The 21,834-nt window shown below is 42.3% G+C and overlaps 1 protein-coding gene across 1 annotated transcript in view; it reads left to right on the top strand.

The window, feature by feature from the left end:
• Positions 1–21,834, top strand: part of LOC104470518 (leucine-rich repeat-containing protein 7-like) — a gene marked incomplete at its 3' end in the record, with an annotated part of 34,524 nt that overhangs the window by 3,080 nt on the left and 9,610 nt on the right. Inside the window, exons 2-5 of the mRNA XM_010085509.1 lie at positions 214–331; positions 1,293–1,371; positions 2,112–2,201; positions 4,314–4,370. Coding sequence (XP_010083811.1) covers positions 214–331; positions 1,293–1,371; positions 2,112–2,201; positions 4,314–4,370 — 344 coding nt within the window. The remainder of the gene's footprint in view (positions 1–213; positions 332–1,292; positions 1,372–2,111; positions 2,202–4,313; positions 4,371–21,834) is intronic.

Genomic DNA, 21,834 nt, shown 5'->3' on the forward strand with positions numbered 1-21,834 from the left:
CGAGCTGTTTGGATTATTCTTGTCAGGTGTGTACAGGCTGTGTTTGTGAGACCCAGCAACCTGTAAGAATGGCTTCTCAAATAATGGCTTTTCCAAATATTGGTTGATTATTGAATTCTTAGGTAATAAATATGGTTTTGCTTCTGTGTAGATATAACGATCCCAACCGGATCTTTTTCCTGAAACACTGCAAAGTGTCTTTTTATGTTACAGCAACTGTTCAACTGTCAAGCTTTACGCAAGCTGAGTATACCAGACAACGACCTCTCCAGCCTGCCAACCACTATTGCTAGCTTAGTTAATCTCAAAGAACTCGATATCAGTAAAAATGGTAAGAAATCCAAAGGATAAGTATTTTAAAGAGTCATAATACGTATGAACAATAATGAAGTTTTAATTCCTAGTGATTAACAAACTCGCGTTGTAGAAAACTTGCTCTTTTTCTAGGTGATGTTCTATTTTCCTGCCTGGCACTTTTGAGAAGTCTGGGTAGATATCTACCTTGTTTACTCTTCTGGAGGAAAAAAAAAAAAAAAAAAAAAAAAAGGCAACAAAAAAGGCTTGCTTTAGCATAGTATCCCGTGATGACTCATGACTGATAAGCGTTAGAATTAGGCGTGGGAGTCCATTTATCAGTGGACTGATGAACCATTCTGCTTTCCAAGGTGGCTTAGCACTTGCTGGGCTCTTGGGTAATGTACTGAAGCCTGTAAGGCTGCCAGCAAACAGCTACCAGGATTTACATAGCCAGTGACTAATTTGCTGATGTGCATTTCCAAATTATGCATTTACATATTTGTGTGCCTAAAAAAGCCTTTGCATGACTGAACTTAAGTGTCTTTGTTTTGAAAATGAGGCTCAGGCACTCTTGAAAATTTTGAGAAATTTGTTATCAGTATAGGCTTAGAGCCTGAGGGCTATATGTGTGTTCTCCCAAGAGAAGAGAGAGGCAAAGAAGAAAAAGATAAGCAGTTCGGAAAGAAACGAAAAGCAGAAATATCAGTACAAATTATGCCACTATTTAACTCTAGAAGATTATATAAATGGAGTATTAGCATAATAGTTTTAGTACAAGGCGTTTTGTCTGCTCTGGTGTATTTATTCAGTGCTTAAGTATCATCTTCTAGACTATAATACTAAAATATCAGTACTAAAATAAATATTAATACTAAAATATTCTTCCTCTTATAGCTTAAGTCTGATCTGAAAATGCCAAATGAACTAATTTATGAACAAAAAAGTTCAATAGTTTTCTATGTGTGTATAATAATTTTTTCAATTTTTTTTTTTAGGAATTCAAGATTTTCCAGAAAATATTAAATGTTGTAAGTGTTTAACAATTATTGAAGCCAGTGTCAATCCGGTCTCTAAGTGAGTATCAGTGGCTCGTGTTTCTGTACTGCAAGTGTGGGAAATTTACACAAAGTGAACTAAATATAAAGGCATTGTATCAAGTTCATTTACAGGATTGATCTAACTTTCTTTTTAATTGCTTGAAATCCAAGGTTGATGTATCTATGGAAAGGTCTGTGTACTATGCATCAAGTGTGGTGTCTTTCCACACGGTAAAGGAGGAGTTGGCAAGGCGGTCCATATGATGCATCCTTGTAAACACACGGGGCTCGTGTTTTATGATTTGTTAAGGAAGCCACGCTGCATCCTCACGTACCGTCAGCTCGTGGTTGGGACCTTGGCAACCCTTATTCTTTCCAAAACCTTGCAATAGTAGTAACAAAAAAAAAATCTGTGTTGTAACCCTGTGATTTATGAAATGGAGTGAAGGAGGTGAAAGGATGAAATTTTACTATTTCCATTAAAATTAAAAAAAAAGGATAGAAAGAAAGAAAACACCTTTGGCTTACAACCCCCAGCTAGGAAGGGAGAAAAGGCTGATGGAGCCTGAATGTGCCAGGAATTTGGATTTCACCTGGTTACAGCAATGTGGCAAAGATGAGAACAGGCACCAGTGTTGGCTGTAACAAGTTCTTCTTGAGAATTTGGGTAGAAAAAGAAGGTGAGAGAGAAAGTCATCTTTCTCTTTCTAAATAGACATTGTTATTATTTCCATAGCAACTTCGGTGTGAGCATTAAGCTTTTAACTGTGTTTTTAGGCTGCCAGATGGCTTCACACAGCTTCTAAATTTGACCCAGCTCTATCTAAATGATGCCTTTTTGGAGTTTCTTCCAGCTAACTTTGGAAGGTAAGAATTAGTCACCAAAGCACGTCGCTCTTTCCTATGAACCCGGTTTAGGGTTTAAGGGACCGTTTTAAACCTGTATTCTTTTAAAAACCAAAACAAAACAAAAAACCAAACCAGCCCTATTTTGATGAATTATTGTTAGAGAGAATGTTATGTCATCGAGAATTTTATGATGAAGTGGTGCAGCTTGGTGAATCAGGGAGAAGGTGAGAAGAAATAGAAATTGAAGAAGAGGCCTGTCCTTGATCAAATATATTATTAAATTGTGGCAAAGGTAGAGAATAACAATGGGGTCTATGGCCGTTGAAAAATGAACAGAAAGATAAAGTGTTGTGAGTCAGGAAGGAAGAAAGAAATGACTGAGCATGGCGGAGTAACCAAAGGAAAAATGTGAAAGCAAGAACAAGAGAGAAGATTCAAAAGACAGCAGGGCAGAGAGGATGTAGAATGGGAGTAAAAATAAATGCAGCAGAAACGGAGCCAAGAAGTGTTAGATGAGGACAAAGCAGAGGGGGGGAAATCCAAGTTAGCACAATTTGCCATGGCCATTAAGAGGGCAGCAGAAGCCCGTGGGTCCTCCCGCTGCACAGGTCTGGCGGCAATGTCAAGGTTATTGTAGCTCTGTTGGGCTGGTGAGGAGTGGTCAGCCTTGCTGCCCTCGGGTTGTCCAGTTGGGCGAACAGCTCCGAAAGCAAAGGGTTCACAGAGAAAATCCATGGTGGTGTTGCAGAATTCACCTAGTAGTAGTTTTCTCCTGCTCCATCCAGCTACCCTGTGTGTATTTTATTGTTCAACTGGGAACATCAACTCACGGTCCAAAATGCATACTCAGGTGACATGATCTGTGTTGGAAATGCCATTGATAGGCTGAGGCATGGAGAGAGAATAGAAAGTGCTGCTTTATCAGCATTGACGTGATGGGCCCATTGCTGCCCCCAAGCTGAGTCTGGGCTTCACGCTGGAATACCTTTTAGAAAATCCTAGCTGAAGAAAGAGGAAGAAAAATTGTCATTGTTTGCATTTGATGAGTATCAGAGTAAATCCTGAACCAGCCTGCTTCTGCAGTTGGGAATCATTATGTTCAAATGGCAAGGGAAAATGGATTTACCAAACACCTTGCAGTTGATCAGGTGTGTGGTGTTGGTATTCATTATCTCTTAAGAACACGTCTAGTATCCGAAATCTTTTAGCAGAAAGCACTAACTTTTTTTTTTTCTTTTACAAATGCATATTTTGTCTAAACAAAATGACACTAATTCCAGTTGTGATTGTTGGTCCTTTATTGTTATTCTGCTCCTATATTATCTATTTGCTATTTTACAAATCCTTGCCATGTTTCCAAGGCTTCCCACATTAGCACACAGACATTGCTCTTTTTTTTTTTTTTTTTTTTTAACTAGCCCCACATAGCTCTTTAACCACATCTCCCTTGTTGCTCTTCTCCGAATTTTAGTGCTTTCTCTATATCTCCTGGTGCAGCAATGTTCGGTTAGTCTGTTTTAGTCTCATTTAGCCACGTGAATGAAGTCAGGAACGGAGCCTACCTGAGCATCGTGGGAACATCTCTCCACATTTCTCATTTATAGTTGTTCTTTTTAGTCCTGGTTAAGCACAACTGTAGGACTTGAAAGGTTTTCTGCTTTATTTGGTAGGAAAAGGATAAAATCAGAGTTTTCTGGAAGAGCATGATATTGGGAAAATTGGGTGGAGTTGTAGAATTCAGTGCTCAAAACATGCAAAAGAAAGCTGTGAACTAAATAGCAGTTGCTTTTTATCCTTTAATAGATCTGGAAATGGTTGAGAGAAATTAACTTTAACTATATTTGCCTTGGTTTCGATAATTAATAAAAATAGTTTTGAATTACTGTGAACAACTGATAGATGTCAAAGTTTTTCAGAAGAGTTCAGACAGGGCCAGGTGTGTCCTTACATGAAGCTCATTGGTTCTGAATACATTTTGTATTGTATTCATCCTCCCAATAACTGGACATCTTGCTATTGTGCAATTAATTGGACTCTTTTTTTTGTTGAAATAAGTAACTTCAAACCATTGTTATGGATTCCTGAAGTAAGTCATTGAATGAACTAATTATTTTCCAATGTATTTTCTAGACTTGTCAAATTGCGAATTTTGGAGTTAAGAGAAAATCACTTGAAAACTCTACCAAAGTAAGTGACTGAATATTTACATTAGTCTCTTTCACCTGAAATTTCCAGTTTTTATTATTATTTTTATTGTTAGCAACGCAGTAGAGTAATTTCTGTTAAGAGTTGTTTTTCCCATGGGTTAAAGAAATTCTGCTGAAAGCTGATAGCAAAGGGTGAACATACAATGGGAGATGGAGACTGGTACATCAGCTCGCTGGAACTCAGTATCCAAAATCTGTAATATGAAATTTTCAAATACGAGATGTAAAAAAATTTGGAAAAAGACGTGAGATAACCCTGGTCAGTGATTGTGTGCCGGTATTTTTCTCATCAAGAAGCAATCTGGTGTATTGGGAACATGCTCAATGAAACCTCAGTAGAACAGTCTCCCCATACGACCTGTACAGAAGTGAAATGTATTTGTTGGTTTATGACGCTATTTAGAAATGTATCAACAGGATGTGGAAGAAATGTCAATTTGCTGGTGTTTCTCGGTACAATTTACCATAAAGTGAGTTGCTATAATTTGTTGCTGTAATTTTACCAACGTTTTAATGGTATTTTAAAAAGGAAACCGTAAAGAAATGAAAAATAAATATAGAAAGTTGCACTGCATAAAGCGAGGAATACGGTCTTGTGTTCAGAGCAGCATTATAGAATTTTCTGCAGCAGGGATCCTAACCAAAGAAAATATATCCCCAGATTTGGGGATTGTTAGAAACGGGGGTTGTATGTCCCCATTAGAAGTGAGACTTACAGTGGTGGCAGTAGACTGTATTTAGAAAATGTTGCTAATATTGAACTGCATGTTATTTAGCTCGTTTTAAAAGCCCTTTAGCCCTTTTTAGCAAGGATGCATTTATGAAAATCTCCTACACAGGAGATTTTTGCCTATAATGGGAGATAGTGACATTTTCACTACTTCTTGTGGGCTTTTATCCACATCACTTTCCTTTTTTAAGGGAAAGCTAGTTGTTCTGTTAAAGGCAATATTCTTGGTAGCAGTGGAAAACTTTTTTTTTTTTTTTAGAAACTCTATTTCCTCTGTTCTGAGTTACATTTACTGTTTTGAAAAGCAACCAAAAAAAGCTTCAATCTGCTACCAAAGTGGTTTTCTGCCCTTAAAAGTGAGAGCTGTTCGGGACAGCAGCCTTTGAGTCCCTTCTCATCCAAAAGGCCATACACGTGCTGTGTACGTACGTGTTGTCTCTTAAACATCCGCCGCTTTTAGAAGGGAATTGCACGGTCTTGCACGCAGAAGGTGCTGGTGTGTGCTCAGATGGAAGAATGGGAATTCCACAACAGAATAACTTTGATTTTTATATTTCTGGTCTAATTCTAATCCCACCAAAGATGATAACAGGTTTGTTACTGAATTCAGTAGGAGCAGGATTGGGATTCTGTGTTGTTTTTACTAATAACAATATGGTTTGGTTTTTTGGGGTTTTTTTGTTTGTTTTTTTGTTTTTTGTTTTTTCTTTTGTTTTGTTTTTTTGATACATGGTGTTTAGCAGGCAAATTTTGTCAAGTTTGGCAAGTGTTTGTAAGGTTCATACCCCTGGTTTCAGTACCACTGGGTTTGTTAAGGCGCCTGAGCGTGACTTTTCCCACGGCACGATTCTGAAAGTCAGGAAGTTCTTTGATTCCTGTAACCAGGGGAAACGTTGTTTGTAGGCGCGTTTGTTCTCTGCTCTCTGCTCTGGCAGGAGGCTTTGCTCTATGCTGCTGAGATGAACTGGAAAGGAAAGACTTTGCTTATGCAGATGCTGTCCTTAAAAGTGGTAGATAAAAGGGACAGCTGTATTGTGAAATAAAGCAAGAGTAAGAGGGAAAAAAGTGGACATGGTCATTTTTGCATCAAAAAAATGTGGGATCTGGGCTTCTCCTGTCCTCTAGGGCAGTTTTCTCTGCAAGGAAAAAAGGTGCAGGGTGTGATGGATAGACAGGAGTGAACAGGTCACAAAGCGTGGTGAGGCGGTGGGTAGGCGCAGGCACGGTGATGCGGCAGGAGGAGCTGAAGCGCTGTGGGTGTGTCGTTCAGGCTTTCCAGGGAGACAGGAAAACTTGACATAGCAGGCTGTTTGATTTGCTCAGCTGATAAGGAAAATTGTGAGAAGAAAACTGTGTCTACAATAGAGCCACCTGCAGCCAGGAAAACAAGTGCAGTGATGTAAATCAGAATATATTGCACGGTCTGGTTGCAAACCAGGCGATGCAGGTCTTTCAGATATGTGCTGAAAGGTTTTTATTAGATACATCACGAATAAGGAAACCTGATTATGTTGGTAGGTTGTCCTGTAGTTCTAAGGTAAGAAAAGACATGAAGAGGAAGGCAAAGAAATAATTTTAATATTGTAATTTGGCTTTTATATAGACGTGAAATGTACTGTACGACGGCTTTAAGTAACTTGTGCTCAGTACTGTTACCAGGGAAAGTGCAACTGAAAAGATGTTATCAGAAAGCAGATCTTTGCATCTGTTCTGTGCTGTGAAGTATATGTATAAAGAATTTTTAAAGGAAACATTTAGCGTTCTGGCGTAAACAGGGATTAAATGTGCTTTGTGTTTGCCATAGCTCTAATTTTCCTACATTTCATATGAACTCAACAGTCATGATTGTTGTAATATGTAACCATAGTAACTGAATGCAAAATGTTCTAAAATTCTTTACAGAAATGCCAGATTAAGTGACTGCTGACTATAGCAGGCTGAAAGGTGGCTCTCCAACCAGAGCACGGATCTCCCCAGTGTCCCTCGTTAATACACCTCGCTTTAAAAAATGAGAACTTCCCTTCGTTACATTTTTTGACATAATTTTACAGCATCTAAACCATGTCCAAACATATCACTGTATTCCCAGACACTTTTCTGAGAGGAAATTAGTGAAGCATTGTTCATAAACTGCTTTGAAGAGTCTTCTGATTGCTCCTGACAAGCACACCGACCGTTTAACATAACGGTCTCTTGCTGTTCCGTACTGGGCTGGAGACACGTTGCTCTTCAAATGAAAATGTCCCAATTTTCTGGCAGCAGAACTTCCTCTTCAGAAAATACTACTTGGCCTACAAATATTTTTAACATACTGAAGGTATTTGTGTGTTTAGTCTGTAGAGCTTCACAATATGGTTTTATAAAACCAGTAATTTATTTTCTCTCTTATGTTCTTTGATTCAAGATTATTATTGATACCGGTTTCCTGGGTCTTCTGAGCATTTGGAAATATTTGGAAATCTCTGGCCAATATTGCAAATAACTCTTAATGTTTTATTAACACTTTGATTTTTGCAGCAAAAATAGAAAAAAAAAAGGGTTTTTTCTCTTGATTTTTTGTTAAATGTTTCAGAGCTTTTGTGAGATTCTGGCCAAGTTTCTTCCATTTGAACAATGTTACCACCTGGATCGCGGGGCTGGAGTTGGGCTTGAAGAGCCAACTCAGATAATTTTTATTATTCTGTTTGGATAAAATGAGCTTGATCTTCACTCTCTGTAAGAACATGTAACATTGCTGTGTAGTAGCTGGTGGCTCCTGATAGCTCCGTAGCGTTCTGTTCTGCAGTCCTACCCCCTGAGCCACAGACGAGGCTCTCCCATTGCCAGGGATGTTTTCGGTCGTTTTGCACCCAAACTGAAACAAAACCAAACTGAAACAACTGAAATCAGTGGACAGATTCCCGTTACCTTCAGCGGGTTTTAAATGAGGCGGTTGGTACTCCAGTGTTAATTATTCTGTGTTTGAGTGATTTCTCAGAGTGGAGAGATGTTGTTCCCAGCTTTGGGTCCTGCTGAGTAAGGCTGGAGCTCAGCTGGATGGGAGGATGTGGAAAAAGGGGAGCTGCTGGGGGGAACCCCTTGGAGAGCTGCGGAAGGAGGCCGGCAGAGTCCCACGGGTCCCACCGAGGGCCCTTCTTGCCCCCGGTGCTGTTGGTGGCACTGACCACCCCTCACCCAGCAGGAGCTGGGTAACTGGGTGACTGTGAACCTCTTTCCATCACCATCCTTTTCTGTGTCGTTTTGAAGCAAACTCACCCGCGTGCGCCCAGCCCAGAGCCTGGCTCTTGCCAGCTCCCCACTCGTTCAAAGCTGGTATTATTTTCCAGTCTTTGCTCATTTATTTTTCTGTGGGAAGACCCTCTCTGGTCACATAGCCGCTTAGGGTAAGAACTGTCAGTGAAGGACCTTTGTGGATATCTCATGGCGATGAGGGCAGGCGTCATTGTCCAGCTCTTTTGTTCTCTGGGCTCTTCCCAAAAACTCCAGAAGGATTTTCAGTCATCCCTGCTCATCACAAGAATTGTGTTGGGTTTCCCCCGTGTGTCATACTCCTCTGCACAGCCCCTTACTCTGTTGTTGAAACGAGGTTCTGTTAATTGGTCTGGGACCGTTGGCAGCCACTGGGCTGTAGTTCCCCAGGCTCATCCTGGAATGATTTAAACATCGTTACGGTGTTAGTTACACCCTTGTCATCCGGCGCTGAAGCACGGTGTGAGAGGTGTTGTGTGTCACCCGTGCCTGTTGCCTGAGCTCTTTGCTGTGGGCGAGCACCGCAGCACGGGAGCCTGCCCAACCTGGAGTCCAAGGGCAGAAAGTTAACTTAGTTTTTCTGGTCTGACCTTCTTTTTTCACTGAGCATTCCTTTTAGATCTTTTCCATAGACTCTGGCAGGCTTCCTGCTCCTGAGGTGCCCGAAGAAAGATTTGTTATTACTCTTTATGCCTTTTTTCAAATATTTCTGAGGATATTTTCTGGCCTTTTATAGTTGACCGTTCTCTTCTATTTTCCTTATTTGGACATGTTTTAATTTTTTTAAAGGATGTCTTCTAAGTCTCCTGTATTTTCTTCTTTGCCATTTTGGCTTTGGATTTTCTCACATCCTTTTGCAGATGATTTTGTATTTCTTTAAGTGTCTTGATCTTCTCCCAGCAGCAATTTAGCTTGCTTAGCCGATGTGCAGGACCTCTCACTGCGATTAATTTCCTCGTACCTGTCCAGAGCCATCCTGAGAAAGGATAAAATGAGCATAACATTGGGAGGGTACCCAGCGAGCACCTCCCCCTTTCCTTCCTCACCCTCAGCAGTGCGCGGTCTGCGTGCTTGTCGGGGTTGTTCAGCATTATCCGTGTGGGTTGTTGGATGTTACCAGTGTGGGTGCTGTCGGTGAACATCGGTGGATGTGTCGGCATCTCTGGGTTCAGTGCTGTAACCTGTGATCACAGCTGCACTTTTCATCTGTTGTGTCTAGGGAAACAGCAAACACCCCACTTTAAGATTTTTCTCAAGTTTATAAGAAAAAAAACCGTTTAAGTTAGTTGCACACTTCAGTTGTATATCAGAACACATATGTATTTACTCACATGCATATACAGAAGCGTACACACACGTATGAATACATACAAATGGTAACTGAAGATGTGTAATGACACACTCCCTTCTATAGGTGCTGTGTCTATACCAGCTGGCAATACAAGGGTTAGCATGCATACCTCCCTGTGCAATGCTCCTATACTGTCCCCCCGATTTGCAGGCCCCCCCACCCATCAGGACAGTGGCAGCTGGGTGGAAGTGCTCTGCCGGTCCCCTGGTGCTGGGGTGGGTGCTGGGGTGGGTGCCCCTCTCCTCCCCCAGCATTGCCTCTGCCTGGCACACGGCTGCTGCTGGGAGCTGGCGTTGGTGCAGCGGGGGTGCTGGGGTGGGTGCTGGGGTGAGTGCCCCTCTCCTGCCCCGGCATTGCATAACCATTTACCAAATCTATTCAGCTGGTTTAAAATCATGGTGGTGAACCAGGAGTTAATGGGCTTCTGATAGGTGTGTGGGTGTGTGTGCACGCCTGGTGTGTGCCCCTGCCTTCAGGGTTCCCGTTCTTGTCTCGGGGTTCCCGTTCCAGGGCGGGTAGCTGCCTTCCATACCGCCGTTACCCTCTTCTCTGATTCCTCCTCTCTTAACTGTAGCTTCAGTGTCTATGGCTTTGTCTCACCCCGGTACAAACTGGAGTGCTGGGACACCTGCACAATGAGGCATTTTTTTACCTGGTGAATAATTAACGATTAGGCTAGCGGTGTCTGCGGTGATGGTTTGGAAGGCATTTACCAAATACCTCGAGCTGTGAATTCCAGAGCCTGTCCTTCATTGTAGGGCTGCCCTTTGTTGACTGTTGGACACCCTGTAAGAACCACAAAGGGTCTGACAGGGACTTTCTGATTTGTGTGATTAATCCAACCACTCTGCTGCACAGGATATTTCATAATTTTCTCTGAGGAGTTATGGAAACGATATAAAGTACCACTATGCTTTCCCGCTGCTCGGCAAGTGGGTTTTACTGAATTTGTGAGAGTTCAGGCACTAAGCGCTCCCGTTTGTGTTAACATATATCGGTACAGAAACTTTTTCCAACCCTTAGTTCTTTCTGGAAAGTTATTTCAAATGATTTGTATCCCAGTGGATACAAATACAGAAGTCATGTTTGTGCTGCCTACCCTGTAGGAAACAACTTCTCCATGATGATGAGTCAGCCTTACATCGTGCGGCAGGAGCTGTGTTCTGCCATCGGGTTTGGGTTCGGCTGCTTCCCTTCTGGCTGCAGTTTGGGCCTCGTGCCCTTTTGCTGGATGTTTAGTTTTAGTAAATGTGCTGTTAGGCAGGACATCTTCCAAACACATTCTGATATTCTCACAAAAGAAGTGTAAAACAAAAGTCTGTGTTTTAATTTGATGTAAATCCCAATTATTGAAAAGGAAACGTTGTTGTTACCCTCTACCCAAGGGCAGCTGGGTAAATCCTGGCATTCTTTATGGTTTTTTTTTTCCCCTTGTGGCAGTTATACGAGGCAGACTTCACACGAGTACAGACTATATTTTCATTTCCATCTTGACCGTTTTCTGGGAAGTTGAGTATAACTTGGTTTGTGTGTTAGTAATAAAGACCCGCCAGAGCCATGCCGTTGCGTTGGTGTCCAGGGAACCGGGATATTCAGGCTGGTGGAAGAACCCTCACAGGAGAGAAGAGGGAAGCAGTAAAGCCTAAAATATCTTCTAGCGTAATTACACCGGCACACTTAGGAAGCAGAGATCTGTAGAGGCTATATATAACGGTGCATTTTATGTGTGTGTGTATTTATGTAGACAGGCAGAGGTATAGAATATACATGTATGTATATACACTTATATGCTATATACACATACGTACTGTGTCTATATCTGTAGTCAGTCCTTCCATAGACTATGAACCAACATAGCAAAAACAAACCAGAAAAGGAGCAGTAGGTAGCAGGATAGCCTGAGTGTCAGTGCTAGGAGAGAAGATGGGGCACGTGCAGCATACGGGGGACAAGGAGGTGGGAGGGTGTCGTGGTGTAACCCCAGCCGGCACTGAGCACCACGCAGCCGCTCGCTTAGTCCCCCACAGTGGGATGGGGGTGTGCATCGAAAGAGGACAAGTGAGAAAACTCGTGGCTTTTACAACTTTGTTGGGAAAGGAATGTTCTGAGCATGTTTCAGATGTCACAACAAATGTTTATAATTTATCTAACAGTTGTGTTTAAGCCTAGTCTGGTTACTGCTCCTGTGGAAGCTCATTAATTTACATTGAATTTGATATTTTCTGAGGTTAGGCTCTGTCATAAATATTCATTGCTCTTTGTAGCAACAGTTGTCAGCAGACCTGCCACTCCTGTTGGGACTTTAACATCCTATTGAATTCCTGAGAGCAATCAAGAGTATTTCATATCTCAGGAAAGAATTTGGAAGCTGTACCCATGCTGTTGCTTGCACTAAGCAGACAGGCAGCCTGCCTATATTTTTTTAAAAATCTTTGAGTAAATTAAACATAGCTAGAATGATCTTTTCTCTTAGAGCTGTTTTGGCTGAAGGAAGCACCTTTACAGGGTTTTGTGGGATTTCTTTCGGTAGAGATTTGTAAAATTGAAAAACTGTAGAAACCGCATTTGTAAATGGTGAGTCACTGGTATCTGAGAATCTGTAGGTGCTGGTAATTGATGAGAAAATACTTGTATTTGTTGTACTCATCCTAATGACTCACTGTTTCCCAGCTGAAGCTGTGGCTTCTCATCTCTTCTTTGGTTTTCTTGACAGTAGGGGTTACAGCTATTGTTTTTCTGCAGTACCGTGCTGTTGGGAGATAATGCACAATGGAGACGTTACCAAAGCGGTGGGTCCCTGGCAGCTGGTGCGAGGGGAAAACAGGATTTCTCTTGGTCTTCAGCTGTTGCTCAGAATTCATTCGCTTTGTGAAGAGTAAAGATTGTAGATCAAGTTCTGAAATTGGAAGAACTACGTAATTCTGAAGACCAGAGTAATTAAAAACTGGGTGAAATTTAATAGTAGAGTTGCAAGGTCATGCACCGAGGGACTTTATGTTATAAATTAGGAGTTCTTCAGTCAGAAATCATATTGGAAGAAAAGATGAGTGTGTTAATAGGATGTAAAATGTCTATGAGTCATCGATCTAATAGAGTCATGACGATGCCAAATGTTCTTTGTCAAAGCATTTTCACCAGAGACAAAGAGGCGTTTATGACATTGTGTAAAAGCGAAGGAGACCTCGTTTGGCAAAGCTCCAAATGGAATGAGCTAACCGAGGTCCTCATCTGATAGGAAAAATAATGAATGCAGAGGGTGTTATGTGCGAGGGCCCTAAAAATAATGTGTTACTTAATCTAGGAAAAGAGGAGTTGAGGGGAGATATGTTCGTGTTTGTCTCTACGCACAGAGGCAAGGCTGGCACCTTGGAACAGAGCTGTTCCTTCTGCCGGGACACGGGACGGAGCTGTGTGTGGTTGGCAGGGCAGCAACTGAGATCAGCTGGCCAGGAGGGGTAGGAATGAGAAGTTTCCAAAGTATCAGAGCCAGCAGAACCTTCTCTCGCCTCCTTTTAAGGTTGAAACACATCGCTCCCCATTTTGCTGAAAGGCCAAAGCAGCACTTGGGCTTGGACAGGGGTCTCCCTGGTGGCCAGGGCTGTGGGTGTCCCGACAGGCAGGACACGCCGGGATGTGCATCCTGTTGCCCGGGCTGTTCAATCCAGCCTCCTCCTGTCACAAACCTTTAGTTTTCACCAGAAAATTGCGGAAAGATTAAAGTTAACAGCACACATTGCAGTCCTGACAGTTCGAACTTGAGTGCATCGCGACATGCAATCTGCTCTCTGCGTAAGGAGGATTTTGGTGGTTGTTAGGTCAGCTGGCTGGAATCAACCAGAAATGGTAAGTTTTAATCACAAATTACTGTAAGATGTGTGCTGTTGATCAGCGCTTTGATATTCCTTTGCAAATCTTTGCATGCAATGTTCTGTGGTTCTTTGCTGTTTCAGATCCGAAAGATACTTATTTCCCAATGGTCCCTGTCCCCTCGGTTTGCAGTTGTTTCAGTGCAATCTTCCTGCATTGCCAGGATGCTCCATACCTCTCATTCTGCTCCTGGTTTGAGTCAGGAATAAAAGGACTTCATGGCAATGATGACGATGATAGGATTGTGGGGTTTTTTTTTTTTCCCTTTGTTAAAATTAGCTAATTTATATTGATGTGTTTTCAGTCTTAAAATGTAAACCAGTGGGGTTTTTTATTCTTGATTGCAATGAAAGCCTAAAAATGTGCAATAAAATACAACTATGTGAAAATACAGGCAATATGTTTCAGCCACACAGTCTTCTTTCTGAGAATTGCTGTGAATAAGTATGTTTACTGTCAAAATTCAGACTCTACTTGAAAAATCATTGTCCGGACTTACCCATTGGAGGCAATGGAATGTGAAGTTGGTGATCTTCTGTTCTGCTTTTCGTGCAAATGTCTCAAGTTGTAACGAATCTCTGGGTTTGAACTGCCACGATTTACCTTGCAACAGCACTTCTGTGCATTCTAGTGCCACAAAAGAGTGGTTCTCAGAAATTCTATGAAAAATAAACCTTTTTATTTTTGTCTAATACATTACTGTCGATGCTTGAGTATCTTCTTTGATAAAGGGCAATAGGTATGTTTTCCTTCAATAATTTGAAAGCACAACAGTCCAGTCTCATCTTATTGTAATGATCATAAATACATACTTGGTGAAGTTACTCATAACTTTTATTTATGCTGGTTGTGTCTTAAAAGTGGTGAGATTGTGCATAAGGAGACTCAAAGGATCAAAGTTTCTAAGCAGCACTATAAACACTGTATAAAAAGCACAATCATTTGTTTTTAAAAGAATATAATGTGCAGTAGAGTAGATTCTTCCTTGGCAGAATACATATAAAATAACAGTAGATGTTTCACAGAGGTTAAGTTTGCAAATCAGAAGTATCTAAACCTGCACAGGGTTACGACTCTTGTGCCCTCCTGTAGCTGAGACTTTATTCCCGATGGAGAAGGTAAGCAGAGTAATACAGGTTAATCGCTTTTGTGTAGATACAGTGGGTGTGTTGAACCCTGACGTTCCTCTGAAATAATCGTTTTCGTGTAAAAGCTGGCAAATGCCAGGAGCATCTTTGGTGACGTAGCAAAATATTGTTTGAAACACTGCCAGGTGAAGTTCTTTTGTTCCTGTTCCCTGTTTCAATATCGCGTTCCTCTGACTTTTTAAGACAGGTATGAATGTTTCTCAGCTTTGGCCGTGTTGAAAGGCTGCAGAGCTGGCCCTGCTTGTTTCTGCAGTTCCATCTCAGCAGGTTCAGAAAGATATTCAGACATGGAAAACGTCACAATCCGTTACCTTTTTTCAGATGTGAAATTTGCTGGATGAAAGTGCTGATTGTTATTTCTGTTAGCCTGAAAATGGAGCGGTAAAAAGCGTTCTTGTGACCTAAGAACATCAGTCCCATTGCCTCGAATAACATTTGTATTCCTGACATCCTTATTGCTTCCAAAATCCCCTTCTAGGAAGTAGATTTGCAAAAATGGCCGGTTGTCTGAAGTGTGTTGAAGTCAGTGGAACAGACAGTTTATATCAGCTGAGAACCTGTCCAGAGGCATCTAAATACAGGTTTGAACGCTTAGCCTTAGCCTGCTCTTTTTTGGAACGCTGTTCCACTTTCTTCCCAGTGTATCAGAAAGATGTAAACTGTTTCCCCACACTTTGAGATTACAAATATTTTCATCATTCATGATGACCTGCTTTCTTCAAACAGTAACTCTGGCTGAGTTTAATAAATCATATTCCAGGAGACTTACTACTTTGGCACTATATTATTAAAATATTGCCAATATTTTGATAAGCAACTAGTATTACATATCTTCCCTTTAGGCTTTTTAAAATTAAATATATTTGCTGCTTAGTGAAGATGCAGAGAAATATATTGTTTTCTTACTATAAGAGTACTTTTCCAACATATATAGTGGGTTGAATTTGTCTGAGAAATGGCCTTAATTATTCTTGTCTAAAGGCAGTGATGGCTTTTTTTTTTTTTTTTCCCCCCATTATCTCCTGTAAGGGACACTCTGAGAGAATGTGTTGCTAGAACTCCTTGTATTGCAGGGAACATACCCCAGTATGGCTTCTGCCATCTAGGATAATCCTGATATTACTTCAGCTGTGATTAGCGGTTCTTATCTGGCGGTGCTCGTGCTGAATAACTTTAATGTGTCAAAGGGGCAAAGGAAAGAGCAGAAATTAGAGCCCTGTATGTAGGCCTGTTTCATACACCATTTATTTATTCATTTATCACTTATTTATTTCTTTAAAGCTTCCATTTAACAGGTGCAAAAGTGATTTTTTTTTTTCCAGAAGAGTTTATATCTGCCTAGTAGGGTTAAATTTCGGATAAAGACTTCACAGCACAAAGTGGAGGGAGGGGAGAACATTTATAACCGTGGCGGATCTCCCTAGCCCACCTTACGCTCATTTTGTTCCTAATTACACCGGAACATGGAGCTCCTCCCAGAACCACTGGGAGCTGAACACACACAGAGCTCCCTCGGACTGGCATTAATGAGATCTAATTTGGTTATGCTTAGACTGTGCGCTCTGCTGCTCAGGTGTGGGTTTTGGTTGGGGTTTTTTTTGTGGTATGCAAGGAGATTGCTCATATACTCAGAACACTGTAAGTCAGTAGCCTTTTAATTTTACTTGATTTAAAAAAAAACTGTACAGAGCAAAAACACCTGCGCACAAGTCAAACTGCAAGAGCAATTAAATGGAGAGAAGACGACTGCTGGAACGCATCGAGGGCAGGATGGGGATTTTACCTGCCGTGGCCATCAGAGAGCTTTTCTTTTTCCCAGCTGAACCAGGAGGCTGCTGGAAGCCCGTGTTTCCCCGCGGCGGCACCGGTGCAGGTAGCACACAGCTCCTCTGAGTGCCCGGACACCCTGCACCGGGTGACGCTCTCTCGTCTCATCGTTGGGTCACGGCTCAACCTGATGCCCTGGGACAGCGTGTTTCCGTCCTTGAACAGGTTGTTGGATGGTTCTGAGCTAAACATATGTAGAGTGATATTTTTAGTTGTCCTGAGCCATAAGTGTAGAAACCGTGCCTGCAGACGTGGTGGGCTGTGGACTTCAGCAGTGGCCGTTTGTCCCTGCACACGAGGGGGGAGGATATCCTGTGACCTGTGTTCTTGCAGGGCACCGGGAGCTCCCTCAAGGCTGGCAAGCAGGCAGCCTGACTGTGAGCAGCTCTGTGGCGTGCAGGTTACCTCCCGCTGCCGTTTGCACTGAAACACTCACTGTACTGTAAGGCATTTCATTTGTGTGATCGGGAAAATAAAAATAGTCATGCAAAGCTTGATGGCTCTCAACTGCTTGTATAAATGTGGTTTATAAAATATCAAATGTGATGGACAGTTACTCTTGAAAAACTGCAGAATGTGTATGTCTGAATGTATCACAGTGGTCATTAGTTCTTGATCCCAATTTCATTTTCCTGGAGCTGGTCAGTGACTTCTTTTATGAATGATTAAAACTGAAATTCATGGGTAGGTTATGTTCACCAGTTCTGTTCAGTGTTTGTGCCTTGTAGCCGCCTCTTTGGCACACGTGGCTTTTCCATGCCTCTCCCATTCCCATGTCTCCAGCGGACTGGTTCTGTTATGCTCTGGGTCTCTCAGGCAGGAGCCTCACCCTGGTCTCCTCTTCGGCACCGTTCCCTGAGTGCAGGGTGTATCGGGGGGTTACGCTGCTTGTGATGCTCTCTATGAAGAAATCAGCCATTGTTCTGAGAGGGCAGAGCCCTAACTGTGCGCAGATATTCCATGTGCGACAGCAGGGGCTGTCCTTCTGCTCTGGCATTTTCCGAGGTGTCCCTCGCCATCTCTGGCTGCTCCCATCCTTCGTCCTCAGGTAACACGTCGATAGTTCCTGAGGCACGGTGTTGCTCAGGTTCCGTGGTTTGGAGTTGGGATAAGTGCAGGGGTCCTGGGTTGGTAACTGTTAGATGGGTGTGTGTGTCCCACAACAGGGAGCAATTTGTACTGTCGTTGTGTCACCTGTGTCACTGATGAATTGTGCTGCTTTGTCCAGATGCAGAGATTTCAAAGCAGAGTCATTGATCCCGCCAGAGCCACGTGTAGGTTGCTAGATGAGAATTTGGCTCCGAGGTTTGGTGACTGTTTGGGTGTATTTACCCCGTGACCCTCATGTGCCAAAGCTCCCCTCGGGGATCATTAACTCTGCAATCCCCTGGCAGGATGGCTGTGTGCTTGCTGTTACTTGTGCTTGGAATGGTTTTGACTAGATACGCTTTGAAATGTTGCAAACGTGACTTTCTCATGTTCAAGTTGTCCGTTGAAATCAGCACTTTAAGAGCGAGACGAGGTTAAGAAACACACGTTGCTGTCTGGAAAAGGCACGCTAGCTCAGCTGAGGCCATTTAATCCTGCAAGCGGGCACCTGTATTCTTGTATCTTCCGCATTATGTGCCATGGGGCATCCCATAAAAATTGCACGGGTGGACTTTCATGTAATTTAGTCCAGGAAGTTGAAACATACATTAACCTTGTTTGTAACCATGCAAAGGCAGTTACCAGGGAGAAGGCAGAGGAATCTAGAAAGTGGATGCGAAAAAAAAAAAAAAAAGGTGAAAAATTTGTTAACAAAGTCTTGATATTGCCAGGAGCTTGGTGCTGGCTAATGAGATTGTCTCTGCGTTCTGGTTATTCATGCAATCAGTTAAGCAGAAGTGGATGTGAACTGAAATGGAGATTGCCCTTCCCCAACAGTCTGAGAGCTGTGTTGGGAAAGAAATTTGTGTGTGCATGACAGTCCAAACTGTGGAGATTTCACCTTTCGCTGCCATCAGTTGAGCAAACCTCTCCAGTGGTAGAGTGATTCATAGCTGGGTCCTGAACAAGAGGACTGATTTTAGAGATCTGATCCATTTCCCCCATAAACAGAACCGATGGGAATTTAGGATCCGATGTGGGAGGCAGTATTTGAAGTCAGTAGTGCGTTTTAAAAATCCTTTACCTTTTGCACATGAACATTTTGCCTGAAATCACTGTCCGTGTGTTTCTATTATGGCTGAATCATGAAGGAGCTTGATTTCCCCTTCCTCTGTGTAGGACCCTTGTCTTTGTGGTGCTTTTTATTTCAGGCCTTTGATACAGCAGGATGTAAAGTCTGGCAAGTCCTCCGTGCCGTAGATGCATCGGTTGTGTTCAGACACCTTCTGCACCAGCCGTTCCATCCTTTGGGCATTGAAACTGATTTTTCTCATCTTAGCATGTGAAGATGGAGCGTGCCCCTGCCCATCGCCTGAGCGGGTACGGTGGCTCGAGCGGCAGAGGACGGGGAGTCAGCAGTAGGCTGTGTCGAGGGGGTTCTCCCAAGCGATGTCATGGAGCCAAACGATTCTGATGGAGGCTGCCTCTGAGTCCAGAATGTTTAGTTCAGGTTCAGTGTGCCTCGGGGAGTGTCTGCTTCTGACTTCTCTGGACGTGAATAACGAGACCGTAGAAAAGCAACGAAGAAATGCGCTTCCCTGGCCAGCTGAGAGCTGCTGGAGTGAGTTTGTCTTCAGAGAATAAATTGCTGTCGGTGTCATCCCGCGGCCTCTGCTGTATTCTCTGCTTCGTGGTTTGATGCTGCAGGCTGTAAAATCCTTAAGTTCTTCAATATAATAAAAAGTTGAAATGGATATTATTTTTTGTAGTTAAAGAGGAGATAGACATTAGTATACATGACATACGTTGTTTTAGATGTTTTCTCTGTTGTATATTTCAGTCCATGTGTAGCAAGATTTTGCATCCTCAAAATCAGGTTTTAAACCTCCTCTGATATTTTGAAGCCTGGATAATGTATAGATTCAGTACTTTATATGACAGGTTAATTTATACATGTTTGATATTCTAGAAATTATATACATTATCTTGAGTCTCACTGAAACCTGAGTTTTCTTTGTAGTCCATTAAGTGTTGTGTGAGTAAGTAGCTCTTTGTGATTGTACCATGCAATGGCTCAGCCCTGGTTCAGATATAACCATGCTGCAACAGGTAATCAGAATTAATAACTGAACTCATTAATGAATTTAAAGTTGCATTGCAAGGTTTAAAATACCAAAACTGGAAGAGACTCCTGAATGTGACGTTTTAACAACTTAGAAATAAATGTTCCTGTGTACAGCAAAGGTGTGAGAAAATATTATTTGAGATGAGAACAGAAGGTAATCCAGCAATGGCAACGTTTGCCTTCATTTGCTTTTGTTTCTTCGGAAAATAACGGTATCTGCGTATCATAAAGTGAAATGACAACGTGTCCTGTATGTGGCAGCGTGGGTTAATCGTGTGGGTGGTGCATTGCCTCTGCCTCTGGGTTTATTGGTGCATAAATCGGGCTGTGGCTCTCACATTTCACTCATGAATTTAGGAATACAGTTCTGCAGGTGTGGGGATAGTTCAGATGCGAATGGGAGTTTGTGTTTGAAGATTTGGGTTAATAATCGCTGTCTCCTGTCGGTCAGAAAGCTGATGGGATCTGGATGAGAATACCGTGATTTCGTTAAAATCATGTACGGCAGCTGACTCATTGAACACAAAGCGTTTTCCTGGCTACTTGAAGCGTTTATGATGTGTAGATAAATACCTTCTAAATAAGGCAGCAAACACAAACATGCAAGAACAAGAGGAGGTTATATTAGGGAAGAGATGTGGTTACCGTGAATTATCACTGGTACGCTGATACCCTGAGTTGTGGGGTGTGAGCTGTAATTGATGGAGTGTGAATGCTTTAAAACTATCACAAGCAACGTGACTTTTTCACCAAGGACTCAATTCAATAATCTCTCTAAGCTGCTCTCTATGCTGGTTTTCATGCATTTGTAGTTTTTTGAGAACCATGTTCCATTATGGTGTTTAAAAATAATTTTAAAAAAGATTCACCTTATTCTGAACCTGCTGTGAGGTCCACTTCAGTAGCTGAGAGTCATGTCTTCGGGTAACACCTGCAGTTCCTTATGAACAGAAGAATAGATCCCAATGCGATATGGATAAAGATTTATGCAAAATTTTTTGGCTGCAAGTTTTATTAGCACATTAATTGTATTACATTACATCATTTAAGCAATGACTGTTGAACTGAGCACTGTGAGTAATTACTCATAATTGCACCTTTCCTGTTCCACCTTTATAGAGTGACCCCACGTAAAAAATAGAGTGAATCTTTTAATAAGAAAAATAGACGTAATTACACGAAAGAGGTAAAAATATCACAAGCTAATGAAAATTCTCATATCATATTCCACTGGGCACCCTTGGCAGCGTGCTCTAGCTCTTGATACAGTACCAGCTAACTGAAATTAATCTGCCCCATGTAGGCGTTGCAGCTTCTGAAACTGTGCATCCGACTGCGGAAATTACACAAAGCAATATTCAAAAGTTGCCTTTTATGGGGAATTTACAGCAGTACAAAGCAGACCTGTTCAAGTTTTGTTCCAAGGTGGAAGGCAGTACGAAATACACAAGTTTGTACCTGCTTGGGTGTCACTTAGATTGGCATTCGTTTCATCTCTGAAGGGTTTCAGAGTTTTGCATTTGCAAATGTATAGTTCTGTGTGTGTATAGGTGGTGATTAGGTCTGGAGATAACGAAGGGATCCTGCTGTTGGGTCTCCAGGGCCGGGCAGCGGGTATCCTCACTCTGTGCCTGGGGTTGTTTGAGCGCTTTAACGGGGGGAACCACAATCACGGGAAGCTTTTATGGACTTTAGTGCAGAGTGATAAATTCAGGGGTAATCCTGTGCGAGAAAACATGGTACCGTCTGTCCAAGGTGTATGCTGTGTTTTCTGGTTTTTTAATGGTGAGAGCGTTGTACGACATGATGCCTGTGTGTACACACGATAACTGAAACACCTGCGGCATCTGCAGGTGCAAAGAACTGTAACCTTGCGACGCCCGCAGCCTGACATGCGTTTCCTGTGCTGTGAACCCATGTGTGGTACCGAGGGTGGAACCTGCCGCCAGGATTGGTAATATTTGGTGATATTGAAATGCTTTCCATGACTTTCTCCTTCAGGCAGAGAGCGTGTGCGCTGCCTGACTGGCTCCCCCGCCGCCGGGGTTCTAACAGGGC

The sequence above is a fragment of the Pterocles gutturalis genome, unplaced genomic scaffold (assembly GCF_000699245.1).
Source record: "Pterocles gutturalis isolate BGI_N339 unplaced genomic scaffold, ASM69924v1 scaffold6296, whole genome shotgun sequence".
Classification (NCBI taxonomy): domain Eukaryota; kingdom Metazoa; phylum Chordata; class Aves; order Pterocliformes; family Pteroclidae; genus Pterocles; species Pterocles gutturalis.